At 45.2% G+C, this 17751-nt stretch overlaps 1 protein-coding gene across 4 annotated transcripts in view; it reads right to left on the bottom strand.

Annotated features, from left to right (window-relative positions):
• The window catches only part of gramd1a (GRAM domain containing 1A), a 41889-nt gene that overhangs the window by 3178 nt on the left and 20960 nt on the right, over nt 1-17751 (bottom strand). For 3 of the 4 annotated variants that reach the window (XM_063484630.1, XM_063484628.1, XM_063484631.1), the window contains exons 5-18: nt 17247-17350; nt 16991-17086; nt 16639-16719; nt 14990-15108; nt 14138-14459; nt 12919-13072; nt 12559-12639; nt 11904-12050; nt 10490-10611; nt 7379-7521; nt 5382-5485; nt 2966-3196; nt 2730-2814; nt 1273-1380 (exon numbers count right to left, since the gene is read on the bottom strand). In XM_063484630.1, coding sequence (XP_063340700.1) covers nt 1273-1380; nt 2730-2814; nt 2966-3196; nt 5382-5485; nt 7379-7521; nt 10490-10611; nt 11904-12050; nt 12559-12639; nt 12919-13072; nt 14138-14459; nt 14990-15108; nt 16639-16719; nt 16991-17086; nt 17247-17350 — 1897 coding nt within the window. The remainder of the gene's footprint in view (nt 1-1272; nt 1381-2729; nt 2815-2965; nt 3197-5381; nt 5486-7378; nt 7522-10489; nt 10612-11903; nt 12051-12558; nt 12640-12918; nt 13073-14137; nt 14460-14989; nt 15109-16638; nt 16720-16990; nt 17087-17246; nt 17351-17751) is intronic. The other variant, XM_063484629.1, reaches the window with a different exon arrangement.

The raw sequence follows: 17751 nt of genomic DNA, 5'->3' as shown, positions 1-17751 counted from the left end.
GGTTTTCTTCCAAGATTGCCCAGTATTTGGCTCCATCCATCTTCCCATCAACTCTGACCAGCTTCCCTGTCCCTGCTGAAGAGAAGCACCCCCAGAGCATGATGCTGCCACCACCATATTTGACAGCGGGGATGGTGTGTTCAGAGTGATGTGCAGTGTTAGTTTTCCGCCACACATAGCGTTTTGCATTTTGGCCAAAAAGTTCCATTTCAGTCTCATCTGACCAGAGCACCTTCTTCCACATGTTTGCTGTGTCCCCCACATGGCTTGTGGCAAACTGCAAACGGGACTTCTTATGGTTTTCTGTTAACAATGGCTTTCTTCTTGCCACTCTTCAATTAAGGCCAACTTTGTGCAGTGCACGACTAATAGTTGTCCTATGGACAGATTCCCCCACCTGCGCTGTAGATCTCTGCAGCTCGTCCAGAGTCACCATGGGCCTCTTGGCTGCATTTCTGATCAGCGCTCTCCTTGTTCAACCTGTGAGTTTAGGTGGACGGCCTTGTCTTGGTAGGTTTACAGTTGTGCCATACTCCTTCCATTTCTGAATGATCGCTTGAACAGTGCTCCGTGGGATGTTCAAGGCTTGGGAAATCTTTTTGTAACCTAAGCCTGCTTTAAATTTCTCAATAACTTTATCCCTGACCTGTCTGGTGTCTAAATCCAATCGAGAATCTGTGGCAAGATCTGACAACTGCTGTTCACAAACGCTGTCCATCTAATCTGACTGAGCTGGAGCTGTTTTGCAAAGAAGAATGGGCAAGAATTTCAGTCTCTAGATGTGCAAAGCTGGTAGAGATATACCCTGAAAGACTGGCAGCTGTAATTGCAGCAAAAGGTGGTTCTACAACGTATTGACTCAGGGGGCTGAATAATTATGCACACCCCACTTTTCAGTTATTTATTTGCAAAAAATGTTTGGAATCATGTATGATTTTCGTTCCACTCCTCACGTGTACACCACTTTGTATTGGTCTTTCACGTGGAATTCCAATAAAATTGATTCATGTTTGTGGCTGTAATGTGACAAAATGTGGAAAAGTTCAAGGGGGCCGAATACTTTTGCAAGCCACTGTATTTTTACTGATTTTATCCCTTTAAAACATCTTGTTCTGATCTGTTGCTATGCAGTAACAGAGCTGTGGTCCCCCACAGGAGCAACTCACACCAAACACCAATTATCGCCACGCCTCTGCCTTCCCAGAGGAACGCAGAGAGCGGTGTGTGTGCGTGTGTGTGTGTGTTTAAGGAAAACAGGGCGGCGTCTTTTACCTGTCAGCAACAGAGTAGGAGTGCCACGTCTCCAGTGTATGTGCGGCTCTTTCCAGAGCGTACAGCTTGTAGAACAGCAGCATGTTGAGCGCCACCAGCACCACCAGACTGACGGGGACAGACAGAGAGCGCACAGAGGTCAGAGTCACTGACCGCCAACCACAAACTGAAAATGTTTCACACTGAACCACACGGACAGCAGGAAGGTCGAAAAACCAACGGAACAAAAGAACACAAATATTTGTGGGTTTGTTCGAGTCTGAGCTGTTACAGGAAGAATCCACCGTCAGCTAACACACACAGGCTGATTTTAAGGCTTTTTTTCATTTTTGTTCAATTTTAATGGGACAATAAAGATTTTTTTTAAAAACATTTAAGAACCAGTTTCTCTCCTGCTGGAAACCTTTAACTAGAATTCATCCCAGCCACGATACAAACGACACAGACGGCACGCTGTGGCCTTTAAGCTGGTCTCACTGCAGCACATGTACGTGTATGTCAAACATGCTGAGGAGGTATGACCAGCAGGTTTTGATTAAAAACTTCTAAAACAATTATTTGATTGATTCTAATTTTGTAACTTTGTTGCACCGACCTTGTTCAGTTTAAAACTTCTTATTTTACAAATAAATGAGACTTGAGGGCGACGGTTTAGCTCAGCGGCTCTCTCTCTACACCGTCTCTATCCAATAAAGGCTAAAAGGCCCCAAAATGATCTAATATAAATAAATGAGACTCAATACAAACATGTGGTGTCACATTTCTTCAGACAGATTTCATCTTTTTTTTTTTTTATATGCCTTAAAATCTGGTTATGCATCCTCGGTTAAATAATCCTCCTCCCTTTGGGGACAGATAATCGTACGTTTATGAGAGCAGCTTAAAATAATCAGCAGCTGTGCTTTTAGACTGAAGAGAAATGAACCTCATTTATCACATTTCATTTGAATTTGACAAAGCTTCACGTTTAGCCTGAACGGGGGATTTTTCCTGTACGTTTGTGCTCAGAGGTCATATTTAAACAGCCAGTGATGTAACGTTTAAAGCCTCTCATACGAACCTGATACAGATCCTACGCACAAGAAGTAATGCAGAAAGGAGGGAAAAAGAGAAATAGCAAGAAAGGCATCGTGAGGCCGTTAGTAAGCAGAAGGATCGATTTCCAAAGTGTCTGAATGAGCGACATTCAGCAGCGCACTGAGCAGCAGCGAGCTAGTTTAACCAGAGACATACAATCAAAGCAGGGATGTGATCAGCTCACAGTATAGAAAGCACACGTGCTCTCATGTGCACCGGTCCTGACGCCGCCGTGCAACAGTGCAACCCCTCCTCATACAACTCTGTCTCCGCTGCTGCTGATTAAATAAGACCTTACATGCTGGACAGACAGAGAGGGACGCTCATCCACAGATCCAATCCACCCACACACCCACACCCTCGACTCCACAAACACTTACATGAAGCTGACGATGAGGAGGATGGTGGATATGCTGTTGTGCCCGCCGCCACGCGATCGCTCCCCCAGCTTCATAAACTGAGAGCCTAAAGGACACAGATGTGTACACTTTGTTACTGAATCAATTAGAAATCAGTGTGGTTGTGTTGGACGGCTGGAACACCAAACACAACCACCAGAGGGCGTTACTGCACACAGCAGGATTGGCTGGGGGCGTCTGTATCCGGGCGGACTTACCGGCTTCTCTCGTGTCCCTCTCCTCTCCCACTCCTCTGTCCCCTCGGTCTCCGGCACCCACTCCTCCTCCTTCCCTCTCTCGCTCCCTCTCGCCCTGCCGCCGCGAGCATGTGCGTTTCCTGCGGCGCAAGCCCGGCGGGGTCTTGGCGGTGTCGGCGCCCACCGCTTCGCCTGTGGTCACCACGGTAACCTCAGTCTGCAGGAGTGTCTCCAGCTTGCACACCTCGCTCTCTGCGTGAGAGATTTAAAAGAAGAGATTTAAAACCCGGAACGGACGACTGGAGGGAAAATACCTCGCTCCATGAGGTGTCACAACACGCCCCGCGTCCAGCCAACCAGGAGACAGCAGCTGAGCGCAGATTACTCGGTCTTTGACCCGACGTCGCCAAGTTTCACTGACAAATGTAGGGAGTTTAAACCATCTGAGGCCTGATCTTTAGCAGAGATGTGTTTAAAGTCTAGTGTGAAAAGGAGTTCCTCTTTTTACTACGCTCAGTTGCCACCATCATCAGTGGGGTGTGAAAACTTTCTGTTTTGGTCTCATTTCAGGCCTTTCAGCAGCTTACATCAGGAAATCTTCTCACTGTCAGTTTAAATCATCACATCCTCCCTTTATTTCCTGGTCAACGTGTGATATCGCCTTCTCGTGTGGACTGACCAAACCTGCATGATGACGGAGAAGCAGAGAGACGCAGCGATGTTGCACCAACCAGCTTTTATTTCCTTTTTTAAAGAACAGGAAATGCAGTTAAACTCTTGCAGACTAATTAAAATACTGGGACACTTCACAGTCTTTGAGCTTGAACATGTAGTCCATAAACTGAACTACATGTTGCTCTACAGAAGCACCAACACTGTGTTTCGTGACAAATTACAGGAAAACTACATTAATGTGCTGCTCAGGGATGGAGAGCAGCGCTGAACTGACGTCTGCAGCGGTTCCTGCTTATCTGAGGGAAAACTTTCTTATATGAAGTCAAACTAAATTTGTGTTGTTCATCTCTTCGTCTTCAGAGTGATTTCTTATTCTGACAGCAGTAAAGTTCAAATTTGATGCAGTTTCAAGAACGTTATCCAAAATAAAAGCTATATTTGAAACCTTGGAAAGTGAGACTGGCAGCCCCCGTTAAACAGAAATGAACTTAATGGCTCCAGTTTGTCTTTTACATAAAGTATCAGTGCACACGCAGAAGTCCAGGAGATTTCTTTAAAAGCTCCATAGACGACCAGACACGTACAGAAAAATGTGTACGTCTGCCCGTGATTACAGGCTGGAGCTTGTGACGGCGTGACAGAATGTAAGCTCTGCTATCTCCGCTCTGATCTGAGCTTGAATGCTCTCTGTCAGCGCCCATGTCTTGTTTATCTGTGGACAGTGTGAGGCCCACCTAAACATCCACTACACTCAGCGCACAAGCAGAAAATGAGTTACTGTCATCATAATATCATTACAGTGATAACATGTTTTCTCATTCAGCTTCTAATGATTCACGTAATTTAATTCCCCATCAACAGTTTTATTCTCCATATTAAGACCTTTATAGTTATTAACAGAGCTGCAGGATGAGCTCAGACTCAAGATCAGGTTTAGTTCTAGTGAAGCTTCCCCATCAGTTCAGCTTCTTTAGAAAATGTAAATATTTAAATTCAAAACTATAAAACCTGAAATAAAATTTTGTTTTTATTTAAAAACAGATCCATCACTGCAGGAGTCTCCTCCTCTTTTCCTCAAGCTCCGCCTCCCCATCCCTGTCAATGCCACCGTCTCCCAACCATAGATCACAGCAGACCCACTGTCATCTCACAAAACTTCCCTTTCTCTCTTCCTGCCATCCTTCTGTCACAAATCACTCCTGACGCTCATCTCCACCCACTCCACCCTCTTCTTCACAGCTTCTACCTTCAACATCTCTGCTCCTTGCATCATCTTCACACTTTTTAATCCAAGAAATTAGATTTTTTTCCTTTTTCTTTATTTAAAGAAGACTTAAGAATATTAGTTGACTGCTCGTGGTCTGTTTGCAGTACCATCACAGGCCCCCAGGGGGCTGCGTGGACTCACTGCAGCAGGTAAACAAAGCCTACATGAAATGGATTACCTAAAGATTTGTTGACATTTGAGTCATTTGAATATAAATTGAATGCACTTTGCTTCTGTTGTCTCACACTGCACCACGCTGAACACAGTGAACTTGTATTCAGAGCAAACTATCAAACGTTATCAGCTCTCAAAGCGTTCTCTGTTCAAAGAACCTGAAGTTGTAGATAAACAGCTCGCGGCCACATTACAAACCGCATCAATCCTCCATCTCTCTGATCTGCAGCAGGAAGCATCCTTTTTTCTTTTAAATTAAGCATTTCCTGTTTGTTTCTCTCAGCCTCTGTTGAACGCAGCGGCTCGGCCGCCCTGACTCACCCATGTGTTTGTAGTACTCTTCGATGCCGCTCCAGGTGTTTTTTTCGATCAGCGCCTTCACCAGGCTCCACGGCTGCTTCCTGTAGCAGATGTCTGAGGAAACTCTGCCAGAGGAGACGCAAAGGAACGCTTAAAGCATGCACAACATTTTTAAGCATCATTTTTATTCTCTGGAAAGAAGAGGTCTTTAGTTAAACCTGCGCTGCATCACTTTGGTGTTAATCAGGACTTTTCTCAGTTCATAACGTCACATAGGGCCTCTTACATTTTCTACAGAGTCTGATCTGATAATTCAAACTCACATTTCCGTTTGCATAAGAGCATTTCACGAAATTAGCAAGCCAGCATGTTTTAGTCTTCCAAAGAACTGCATCAAGTTCAGGGAAATATGCAAGTACAACTATGACTAAAGAGTCGAGCTCTGAATCGGGAGGATGTTAAAAATCCAAAACAGGCGCGATTTTGATACCGTTTTCAGGTTAAACGACAAAGTGTGGCTTTGTGTAAATGTTTTAAAGTACAAACTTACCCCACATGGTGATATGACTCGATATTTGACCCACAATGCTTTTTTTTTTTTTTTTAAAGAGCATTGACAGAAAATGGACGAAACATGCAGGTACCCACGCATGTTCCTGTTACTCTACGTCACAGACGTCAAACTTCGATGTATGCCAGAATATTAATGTTTGAAGTTGGTTATGAATGAATCCAGAGAGCATATTTAATGTTAACGCTCTCCAGGTGGGAACTTCTCACACAATTTCTTGGGAAAGACATCTGTCAAAACAACCTACATCTCATAATTAGGTTCATGTACCAGGAGGAGTATTTACAGCCTCAAGCAGAATGAACTTGGCTGCATTTGGGCTTGAGATGAAGATAACTGGGAACACGAGAGCCACCGCTCTTACTTCAGCTAAGCTGTCTTCAGGCCACGTTGCATAACGGTCTATTGAGAAACTACCGTCTGCTGCTTTTGGTGGAAAATGCTGAAAAATGCTCTTCAGTCTGGGAATGCTACAGTCAAGACTTCAGACATGTGGAGTGCCATTTCTATCACAGTCATGCTCACAGGCTGAGCAGAAATTAAACAAAATATTATTATTTTTTAAGACTAAATAAAACCAAGTTTCTTTGGTGTTTGGTGAAAACAGCTGGCCTGACGAGGCTTCGGTCTGTCTGTGTTTTCAGACTTTTGGAGGTTTTCTGAGTCCGTTAAGCTTTTCCACTGCGTTTAATCGTTAAAAGTGGACCTCACGCTTCACCGTGTGTGCTGGTGGGGCCTCTTTGAGCTCTTTAACGGATTATCTGACTGACAGCATTCGACACCAATGGGTGATGATCTCACGGTGGCTTCACCCATGGGCTGCAAACTCCGTCCTGTGGTTCATTTTAGCCGTGCTAAGCAGCGTCTCCGGTACGTCGGCTGTTTATTATTCTAACAGCATTTTCATAATAAGGACTGATTCGAGCACTGGAAGCTAACAGAATATTAGCCTGTAGCCACTTATGTAATCATGACTTCTTCTACTGCTCGTCTGCTGTCGTGTTTGTCGACCTGCTCAGCTCATGTTGTCGTGTTTGGATGCCCTCATTTATCAGGGACAGACAGACGGCGCAGCGCTCTGTTGAAATCTTATTTCCTTTAATAACTGCTTTTATTTTATTTTTTTAAACTGGATATTCTGCGACTTGCCCGTTTCTTTTAGAGCAATGGAAGTTATGAATTTACAAAGTGAAGTGTACTCGATTGGATTATTATCTAATCACGGAGTGAACGTTATCAGTCACAGTATCATAAAGTAAACCAGCGGCGAGTCCAACAGTGTTTTCAGTAAGGAGCCTGTCTGATAGAGTGCAGGCTGCTGCTTTAATCTAGCATAAATAAACTCGAGTGTTTCTTCAGTTCTTCATTTGTTTGCTCGGCTGTGGCTCTAAAGTGACACCGTGTGAGCGTGAAGAGCAAGCCGGGCGACCTCCACGAGCGCACAAACCTGAGTCGGCTCTTGTGTTTGTTGATGGAGGTGAGGCAGTATCTGTGGACGGTGTAGAAGTAGTCCTGGTATGGGATGCCTGAGGTGATGACCTCCGAGTCCACCACGTAGCACTCGCCCCGGGCGCTGCTTTTCTGCAGCGTCTGTAAGCAGGCAGAAGGTGGAGGTGGATTTTTAGTGCAATGCAGGATCCATGTTTTTCACTCCATGTAAAAACTACAGGCAGGAAGTGAATCCAACACAGAGCCGCCACCCCCAAAAAAACCCAAAACCCAAAAACCTAAACATCACAGTTGTATGTCAAAACCTTTCTGAGTCAGTGCTTCATGTTAAACATGACAAAACAACACTGGTAATCATGTGGCTGCATCTGTTATATGCACTCTGTGGTTCCCTCTGAAGCCCCACTCTGATTTATCAGCAAATCTATTGAGCTCTTCTCTGGCTAGTTGCAGTTTGTTGACTAATGCTGCTGCAAGTTTCCCATGTTTGATGCGACACCTGCATCAAACATGCTACAGAGCTAGCAATCCAACTGCTCTCTCACAGTAGTTAAACTGTCAGTTATTATGCTCCCTAAATATAATAATTACACCAACATCATCATCAAAGTGATAATATTAAAGCCCACCTATCCTGCTTCCTTTGTGCTCGTATTCCACTCGCACAGGTTCTCGAAATAGAGGATTTTTATATTAAACACAACTAAAGTTTCGAACAATCACGTCTAAATGTGTTCAAGTGATGAGTCAACAGCTCAGAATGCTACAAATGCTAATATGTCCGACAGAACACGTCTCCAAATTCAATTAAAAAGTTAAACTGACCCACAGAGCCCGGGTGGGCTGTCCCGGGCTCTGTGGGGCCGGGTGGCGCTGCTGCACTGGGCCCTGGTCCGGATGGGCCTGGGCCCCCTTTCCCTGGCGGGTTGCAGAGCATGGGGGTGCCTACTGGGGTCAGCGGGGGAGCTGGCCCCAGGGAGGGGCAACTTGCCCCTCCCTTTCTTCCCTCCCCATCTCCAGCTGCCTCCCTCTTCCCGCTCCACCACAATCACCCACACATGCAGGGCCTTGGGGTAGGGGTGTGTCACCAGGGTGCAGAGGAGGCATCCCCCCCCCTCTGTCCCCTTCTGGCTGCCTCTGCCTCAATTTTATCTCACAACTTAGACATTCACATTACTCACACTCTCATAACACATACATATAGGATCTTGGGGGTGGGCTCACAACACGGACTCCAAATTACCATCAGGGTGTACACCTCACCCCTGGCGTCGTTGCCCACCTCTCAATTTTAAATACACGTAGACATTGAGGGCTATCAGGAGGGGCTATGCGCTTACCTGCTGCTCTCTGGCAGGTAGCTCCATGCCCTCCTGGGTTTTAATTGCACCTTAGAACACATATACATCAACACTACATATGAGCGGGTGGAGGGAGGTTTGGAGTCTTCTCACACCCCCGGTCTCTGCGGCCTGCTGGAGCGGGGGGGCTAGGAGGAGGAGTTGGCCGTCCGACTGGGGTCTGGTGTGTGGGGCCTCCCTGCTGCTGCGGAGTCGGGGCAGTCTGCTTCTCCCCACTGCAGGGAAAAGGGTAACACCACGTGGGTCTGGGTGCAGTTTCCCCCTCCAGGGGCAAGGGTACCTAGACCCGGTTCTTAGAGTACGCTTGGGGAGTGTGATTGTGTGTACAGCGTCTCTTTATGTCTGTCTCCACATTGGGTGAGTGTGGAGTAATTGCCTATGAGAGCATGAGGGTGGGAATGGATGTTTGTATCTGTGTGTGCCTGTATGTCTGTGTCTATATGTCAGGTCGGGTATCAGACGCCACCTCTCTGGGGACATCTCAGGCCCTCCAAGGTTTGGAGGCCTATCTCCCCCCACCACTTCCCCTGCCGGTGGCAGACGCCCTCAGACATCGATGCGTTGGTGGTTCTTTGTGTCCGGGGGTGGGCGTCCGGGTACACACCGGCTCACTCCTTGGTGGCTGCTTATCGGGGCCTGGAACCTGGGGCTCGCTCGGGCCACTTCGGGGGTGGGGTGCCCTCGGCCTCTCGGCCTGGGGCTCGGTCACTCAGGCACAGCTGGCTGCCGGCGGAGCTCACGGGCACGTCACTGCAACCCCCCCTGGCTTCTGCTCTGCGGCTGCTGAGTGACCCCTCATCTGGGACTCTCCTCAGCTCTTTCTGGGACAGTGGCGCAGCTGCCCCTCTGTTGGTCTTCCTTGGTCTCTTGTGTTCTGGGGGCCTCTGGATGTCTGGAGTTTTGATCTCCTCCATACCTGCTTCATGCCCTGGAGGATGGGACTGTGGCCCCCCACACCCTCTAGCAGATCATTACATTAAGGAACCTTTTAAATACAAGCGCGCTCATGCTCACAGGTGTACACACAGGTGATCACACACACAAACTACACCCTTTTTGGCTCCTACCTCAAAGCACACTGTGCGCTGTCGATCTTACGTGCTGCACAATAATGTTTAATATTAAGTATTTAGTGTTATATTCCCATATATCATTGTGATGTTGTTTATTCTATTACTCTCGTTTTCTTCTGCTTGTTTTCTTTTTTCTTTCTCAACAGGTGATCCAGGTGATCGATATATGTATTTTTTGTCTGCTTATTTTGTTGGTTTTTGTTTTTTGCCCTTTATCCCCGTCCCTCTTCTCCGCTGTTTTTTTTTTGTTTTGTTTTGTTTTTTCCCCCCTCTTTCTTTCTCCCTTTTCTTTTCCCCTGTCCCGTATCTAGCAAGTAAAAAAAATAAAATAAAATAAAATAAAATAAACAATAAAAGGTAAATCAAATGGACCATTACGGCAAGGCTGGGATGGTCCATTTGGTAAAGTAAATCCGTTGGGCATCTTTCTTCGCCTTTAGACAATAATTCTGATGGCAAAAGAACCAAACGGGACAGGTTTAAAAAACAAACAAACAAAAAAAACAAAACAAAAAAAAAAACTGACTCAAAATGATTGAAGTGTAATAACACCGAGTACTACCATACTCTCATATCTTAAATTAGAGCTAGTAGAAGCATCAATACAAAATAAAACCTCCCCTCCAGTTTCTACACAATGTAGCTAAAAAAGTTCGCTGTTTGCTGACGACTGACCTGCGTCTCCACCACAGGGGCGGTCTTGGGGCCAAGGGGGTTGTTGAGGGCGATGGTGTAGCTGAGCACACGGCTGGTGTTCCCACTGCTGCCGTCCTGCTGCCAGTCACCCACCGACAGGTCTGAAGGGGAGGGAGAACAAGCGTAACGAGAGGGCCCGAGAGACTCAGTGAAAATGGGAGACAAAAAAGAGAACACGCGAGGCTCCGAATTTATGAATGAAAAGGAAAGAGCGCGAGAGCGAGGAGAGAGAGTCAATGCACGCTCCTTTACACAAAGAAAGAAAGAAAGGAAGGAAGGCCCCAATTAGAGCTACAAAATGTCCCTCAGCGAGCTGGGCCTCCAACTGGGACAGCCAGCGGCTGGATCAGCTTCACAGCTTCACTTTCATCTCAGCTTCACAGAGAAACACTAAAATATACAACAAATGAAAGCAAAGGCAACTCTGAGTGCCAGTTTATCAAACATTATAATTGTACAACTGTTTATAACTTGCATATTTCATATTTCTGTATAGTTTTCACATTTATATCCTGTACATAGCTTGTACACTCACTACAGCCTGTACATACTTATAGTTATAGCATGTTCACAACACACCTTCATACCGTGTACATTGTAACATACCCATAATAGACCCATTTCTGTAATATATCTATATTATTGCTAATATATATTTTGTAATACATCTATATTATGGCTAAAACACTTTCTGGATGGATGCAAACTGCATTTCGTTGCCTTGTACCTGTAACATGTGCAATGACAACAAAGTTGAAATCTATTCTAAACAGAAAAAGTGACGCAGCAAAAAGAAGAGGAGCAGGTTTTTCAGCAGCTCATCAGTGGGACACACGGTAAGCTTCAGCAGCGTCACAACAGTAATCACATCCCCAAAATCAGATTTCCAGGTGAATTTGTTTTATTTTCATTTCAAACACTGGAGCTACAAAAATTAACGCTGGCAGGTCAAATATCAGCAAACTGAGAATAAGAGTGAATGAACTTATTTACAGCTACCAGCAGATGAGCAAACCTTAACTGTTAGTGTCACAACAGGAAAAACTCGCTCTGTCACACTTAACTTCCTGCAACAAGTTCATACAAGCACTGTGGAGGTTAGTGAAGTTAACTGTGGGCAACATTAGAGCATGACATCATCCAGCAAAGCTACACGGTTAACAGCAGAAGGGACTCAGAGTATGGCTAAGCTATTATTTAGAGATTAAACTACAATTAAAACATGACTGCTGAGATGAAACTGTGCATCTGCATGACTGCAGCAGATTCAGCCCAGTTCACCTTTATCTATTTATTTAGTTAAAAAAAAAGAAGCAATTAAACATCATGGAAATCCACCGAAATGACACGAATGAGTCATCAGGCCTGACTCTCAGGAGTGTTTGTAACCTACCAGTGAAGTGTCGCTGGGAGAAGAGGTGCTGGATGAAGTGCGTGTCAGCAGAGAAGAGCAGGTCATGCAGTTTGTCCACGCTCATGCGGACCGCCGTGTTGATGAGCAGCCGCCCGCTAAGGTCAGCGCAGAACGCCTCCACCTCACCTGCAGGGCCAAAGAAAAGTTTGTTTTGATGTGTGACTTATTTTCTACAAAATCTTTACCTCCACCACGGAGGTTTGCTTTGTTCACGAGCAGGCGCGCCACAGTGTCACTAAAGGCAGAGCTCGACCAAACACTGTTAACTTTGGGTTACATGTGTTTTTTATATCTTTGCATTTTTATAGGACAGTTTTTGGATGTTCTCAATAAGTAACCCGACTGCTCTGAACACTCATCTTTATGTTTTTCCCATTATTGTTAGTTCACAGAGCGAGGATATCAATATGACCATCTCAGGCACATAAGCCACACCCACCTGCTGTTAAACCTGTTAATGAGCAACAGCCAATCGCAAAAATGTTAGCTTAAACTTACAGTAAGGCCCAGTGTAAGTATAATAAGGATTATTTTGAACAGTGAATCATGCAAAGCCACTCTAGCCGAGTCCAAGAACAAACAAATGTGAAGCCAAGAGTCAGCAGAAGAGATGTAAAGTAAACGTCTACAGCACCATATAACACGCTCAGCTTGGTGATTGTAGGTGTGTCAGCTGATCGGGGAACCTTTTCAGTTTGGTTCAGGTCACATTTAACTGAAGTGAGACAAAGTACAGCATGTCCATGTTTACAAAACCTGCATTCACTGCTGACGTGCGGCGAAGCAAAGAGTTATTGTTCTGAGATCAGGAGGGCAGGAAACCAATTTAATATCATTTATTACCTACATAAAGGTACCTCTGAGTCTTATTGAAGCTCTAAGATGTTATCAGAATTAGGTTTTAGATGACATTTATGCCGACCGACAGATTCCAAAGCACGTCATTCAAATTAAATCTCTTTTCTTGTGGTCTCTTTGCCCAAACGACACTCACTCTCTTCCTGTGTGTCAGACGAGTTGCTGGGGTCTGTGGGCAGGTCCTCATCGTTGGTGATGTCCAATGACGAGAGGTTTCCCAGACTGGCAGTTGGTGGGGGCAGCATGTGATTGGCTGACTCGGACAGGCTGTCTCCGCCTTCTTCCAGAGTCTGATGCGGGGGGGGGTAGAAAGAGCACATGGGAAGACAGTTAGCGAGGGGTCTGCAGGGAGATCACCCCATTGTCATATGACTTGAGAAGCCTCACAGCGAGGCTGGCCTCGTGCTGATGTGGCCTGGGCAGGCATACCGCGTAGCCATCCAATTAATGTGAAACCGGCACAGAGTTGACACAGCGCTGCATTTATTCACTCCGTCAGCGTCGAGATAACGGCTGCAGAGAAACAACCGCAGCAGCTGCTTTTGGCTGATTGGACACAGAGACGAATGCAGAACGACTACACAAATATTTCCCATCAATTCCTTCTTGCCTGGAGGTCTCGTTATTATTTTTCCTCCTGAATATGCTCATAAAAGTAGATGTAATTCTTATCTTTGGGTAAAGCACACTAAATCATTGAATCGACTAATTATTTGCTTTTTTTTTTTTTAATTGATATAATAGAAAATAGAAATTCTCACATCTATTGGGAACCATCCCCATCATGTTTACTCCCCTCTAGCCTGTTATTTGTACAGCACCCTCATGCCGGCTGGCGCAGTTCAAAGTGCTTACAGAGGACTAAAGAACAAGAGCAAACATAATAAAACTTAAGATCAAGTATTCAAGTCATTGAAAACAGGATAGATAACAGTAGATAAAATAAGCACAATACAAAATAAAACAGCTCAATGATAGACACCAATTAATAAGACACAGAAACCCAGCACGCTAATCTGCGACATCGCAATAATCCGGTCCCGTTAATCGGTTTTTACATCCTGGATCCAGTTACATAAGTGTGTCTGATTGGATTTGCTCAATCGATGAACAGCTGAAAAATTAGAACAAATAATCGTAATGAATCAAACGTGGGAATAAAAGGGCCCAAAACTTCACTGTGTTTAAATAAGCTGCCTTTAGCTTCAGGTGTGTTTCATCAAATACAGATTCAAAAGATTCAGTTTCAACATGCAGAGCAAAGGTCAGCTGGCTCTGTTTCCCAGCTCTCCCTCCAGGTATAACAGACAGCCACGTCTTGCATATTAAATACTCTGAATGTGAAGAACACTCACAAAAGAGGCAGCAGCAGAGGCCGGGGCGGAGGCGGAGATAGAGGCAGAGGCGTTGGTGGTGGTGGTGGATGGCAGCGAGCTGTGTGAGCTGGGTGGACTGGGTTCGAGGGGCTCGGAGCCGAGCCTGCTTCCCGACAAGGAGGGCACCTCTACGGGCAGACAGGAGGCAGAGGAGGGCGGAGAGGATCCGCTGAGGCTGGCAGCTGAAGGAGGACTGCTTAAACTGCACGGCACCAGCGGAGGCGGAGAGCTGCCCGCGGAGGGAACAGATCCTGAGCTCAGGTCCAACAGATCTGTGACCGACCCCGACTCCTCTCCCGGCCTGGAGAACAGGGCAACAGGAAGGTCGCAGCGAGGGAAAGGGAAAAACATCTGTTAGAGAACAACCCAGAGTCTTCTTGTTTGCTTAAAAAGATGGAAAAGTGACAAAGCTACATGTATGTTTATATGATGGCTAATAAGCATGTCTGTCATGCCTTCTTCTGTTTAAGCCATTAACCACAATAAAATTACTATTATAGCCTCTGTCACTGCCAATTAACTATAGATGTAACACACAAACTTAAATCTCACTGACAGGGATGCATATTGTGTCTTTTTCAACGGTATCTACAAAAACATCAGTTATGTGAATGTGACAAACCACCACGGCGTTAGAAAGTCGTGTTTTCTAAAACATGCAATTAAAAAGAAAAAGAAAAAAAAGACCATTTCTGCTGAGGTGCAGAACTTTACCCAACAATAAAAATGTGACACGAGGAAAAAATAAAAGCAGGTTTTCAGCTTTAACATGGCTAAGACTCAAATAACTCGCACATCTATAACTAGAGGTGGTTACATATAGACACTCACAGCAGGCCGTTCATGTGTTCAGCGGTGGGGGAGACGTAGTCGTCGTCTTCGCTCGTGAGGCCCAGCTCAGTGCCGTAGCACTGGTGCACGATGTGCCACAGCTCTTTGGGGGACAGAGACTGCAGAAAATACAGATATTTAATCATGCACGTTCCTGCGCGGTTCACTCTGCAGCTCTTTGTCTTGTCAAACTGCAAGTGTAGAAACAGCTGCTGCAGGCGGTGGGATTTGTGTGACAGCCAAAATCTATCAGTGTGTGTGCATTAGTCTGGGATGTCCACTGTGCAACAGAGTGTGGGACTTTTTATTGATTCTCAATGAGCCTTGAATCGAAATCAATTGTGCAAACATGTTGGACACTTTACGACTCCGTCTGAGACGACGGTAAATATAGTGCCATGTGGCCCATTCAGAGCACAGCTGCTGTGTTACTGAAAAACACCACAGTTATTATAAATGAACACACCGGTGCTCACCTCAGGGGAAAAATGACAATAAAGAAAAAACACTTTTATCCCACCTTGCTGTAACATTTTCAAAGTTTTGTGTTTTATGAGTCTCAGTTGTGTGACCAGCATGCAGTGTTTCATTTTTCCATCTGTTTCATGCTGCAAATATCGAGATGAAATCTTAAATTAAAGTAAAAAACACAAGATGTGTAAACACCTGTACACGCTGCAGGGCTGTAAATCTCTAAAAACAGAAGCCTCCTTCTGCTCAGAGGAGCGTAAATAAAAGCAAATTGTTCAAGTTCAGGATGTCAATACTGCTGAAAGGCCAAAGTGGAATCAAGTGTTGATTCGCTAAAAGGGAGCCAACAGTAGTCAGCATTCTGGGGCAGAAATGACAAAACGGAGATATTCAGCCCAACTTTTATTCCCACTGCAGGTGCTTTAATGCTGACAGACACTGGCATGTCGGCAGCCGACAGCATTGAAAGTTGTTCATGAAGGATGTCAATGAAACTAAATGGCTCAAATTCTTTACACACTTTTTCTTAGCTTATCTTAAACCGCTGGAAGAAAAAAAAAGTATCAATTTTTTCAAAATGTAATAAACTTGTTTTTCTTGAAGCTAATTCAAAGCATAAAAGCTCAATATTCTGCTGAATGCTGATTGGTCTGTTAAGGATTTATTACAGGAATTGTTTCCGAACAATAACTAGATGCTGTGAGTGCAGCTACACCACAACAGAAACATGTATGCACAATAAGCAGCTGGCTGTGGTGGAAGCAGCTGCATTCTTGTTGTAAACTGGTTTATGATGATGTGACATCCTTAATATTTTGTTTCAGAGGGCCGTTCATTCTCATCTCATGAAACCAGAGGTCCAGGTCAATCACATTATGGATAAACTAAGTCTGATCTATCTAAACTAAACTAAATCTACTAGATTAGTTTGGTTTTTTCCAGGGAAAGAGTAATCAGCCATTATTTTCTCTACCATGTGAGTTAATAGTAAGCTGTGTTTCTGCACAGACGCTCAGAGCAGAAAAGTCAGCAGATAACAGTAATTGAAACTGCTCTGTCAGCCCTGTATTTACGACCACACTTCCTGACACCCTGGTCTATTCTGAGATGATAACTACGGGCTGTGTGACGACATTCAGCAGCACAAACCAGCAGGAGGGTGGGAGAGGAGGCTGTACCTTGTCCAGCAGTGCGTTCTGCCACAGGCGGAAAATCATCATGTAGCTGCGATCTCTTGCGCCAAAAGATGTGAAGAAATGCTGAGAGGGTGATTATCAACAGAACAGAAAGGAGGGGAGGAAGAAAAGGAGGGAGAGAGAACAAAAATGTGAGAACAGGTTTGACGGATGGTTTCCCTCCGTTTGCCTCGTCACGGCCGGTGAAGATCGAGCCGAGTCAGCTCGTTTCATAACGCTTCTCTAACAGTTTGAAGTGAACCGTATCAACAGCTGACACTATCAACGGTTAAACCGCTGCAGAATGTACTCGTAAATCAAAGCGTCTCTTTTATTATTCGTCTTTGACTCTGACCTTCTCGTTGTCAGTGCTGATCTGGATGGCATTTGGGATGAGCTTGGCAGTCTTCTCCTTGGTCATAGAGGTAACGTCCTTCAGCAGGATGGTGATCTGAACCAACAAGCAGAGAGGAGAAAGCTTTACAGCGTGCGCCGCTCTTATCTCGCAGAGACCATCTTTATTAATCTGCAAACTTCACTCTTATCAGATTGCAGGTGTGACATTAATTAGTTTGCAGAAGGTGTGCGCCAGTGTACACAGTGTAGCTTACAGTGGTTTCCCAGCGGAAGATGTTACTGTAGAAACACAGCCAGTTCTCTGACAGATAAAGGCGTCCCTGAAGCAGAATATCCTTCTGCAGAGCGCAGGAGTAGTCTGAGAAAAGACAGACGGAAATAAATGTTGTCAAAAATCGCTGCCACAGATGAATGTCAGACAGGTTGTAAACACCACTTGGCTTTAAGCAGAGAAAAATGACTGAAACTCTTACAGAGAGTCTACGGCATCATTATGGCATCAGCCTGTGGTCCAACAGGAGCTGATGATGCAGCAAACAAGACTCACAAGCCCTTTTCCATTAGTACCTACACGGCTCGACTCGCCACGGGTCGCCACAGTTTTCACGGTTCTCCCATTAGGTACCGGGTCCTGTGACCTTTAGTATCTGCTTGCCCGGGATTCCAAGCGAGCAGGTACTAAATTATGACATCATCAGATTGCATGCCACCGATTGGCTGGCCAGCAGCATCACTCGATGAGTCATGAGCGTCTCAGCA

Source organism: Pelmatolapia mariae, linkage group LG10_11, assembly GCF_036321145.2.
Source record: "Pelmatolapia mariae isolate MD_Pm_ZW linkage group LG10_11, Pm_UMD_F_2, whole genome shotgun sequence".
Classification (NCBI taxonomy): Eukaryota; Metazoa; Chordata; class Actinopteri; order Cichliformes; family Cichlidae; genus Pelmatolapia; species Pelmatolapia mariae.
Note: the sequence above shows the minus strand (reverse complement) of the source record. Positions and strands in the feature narration are given on the sequence as shown.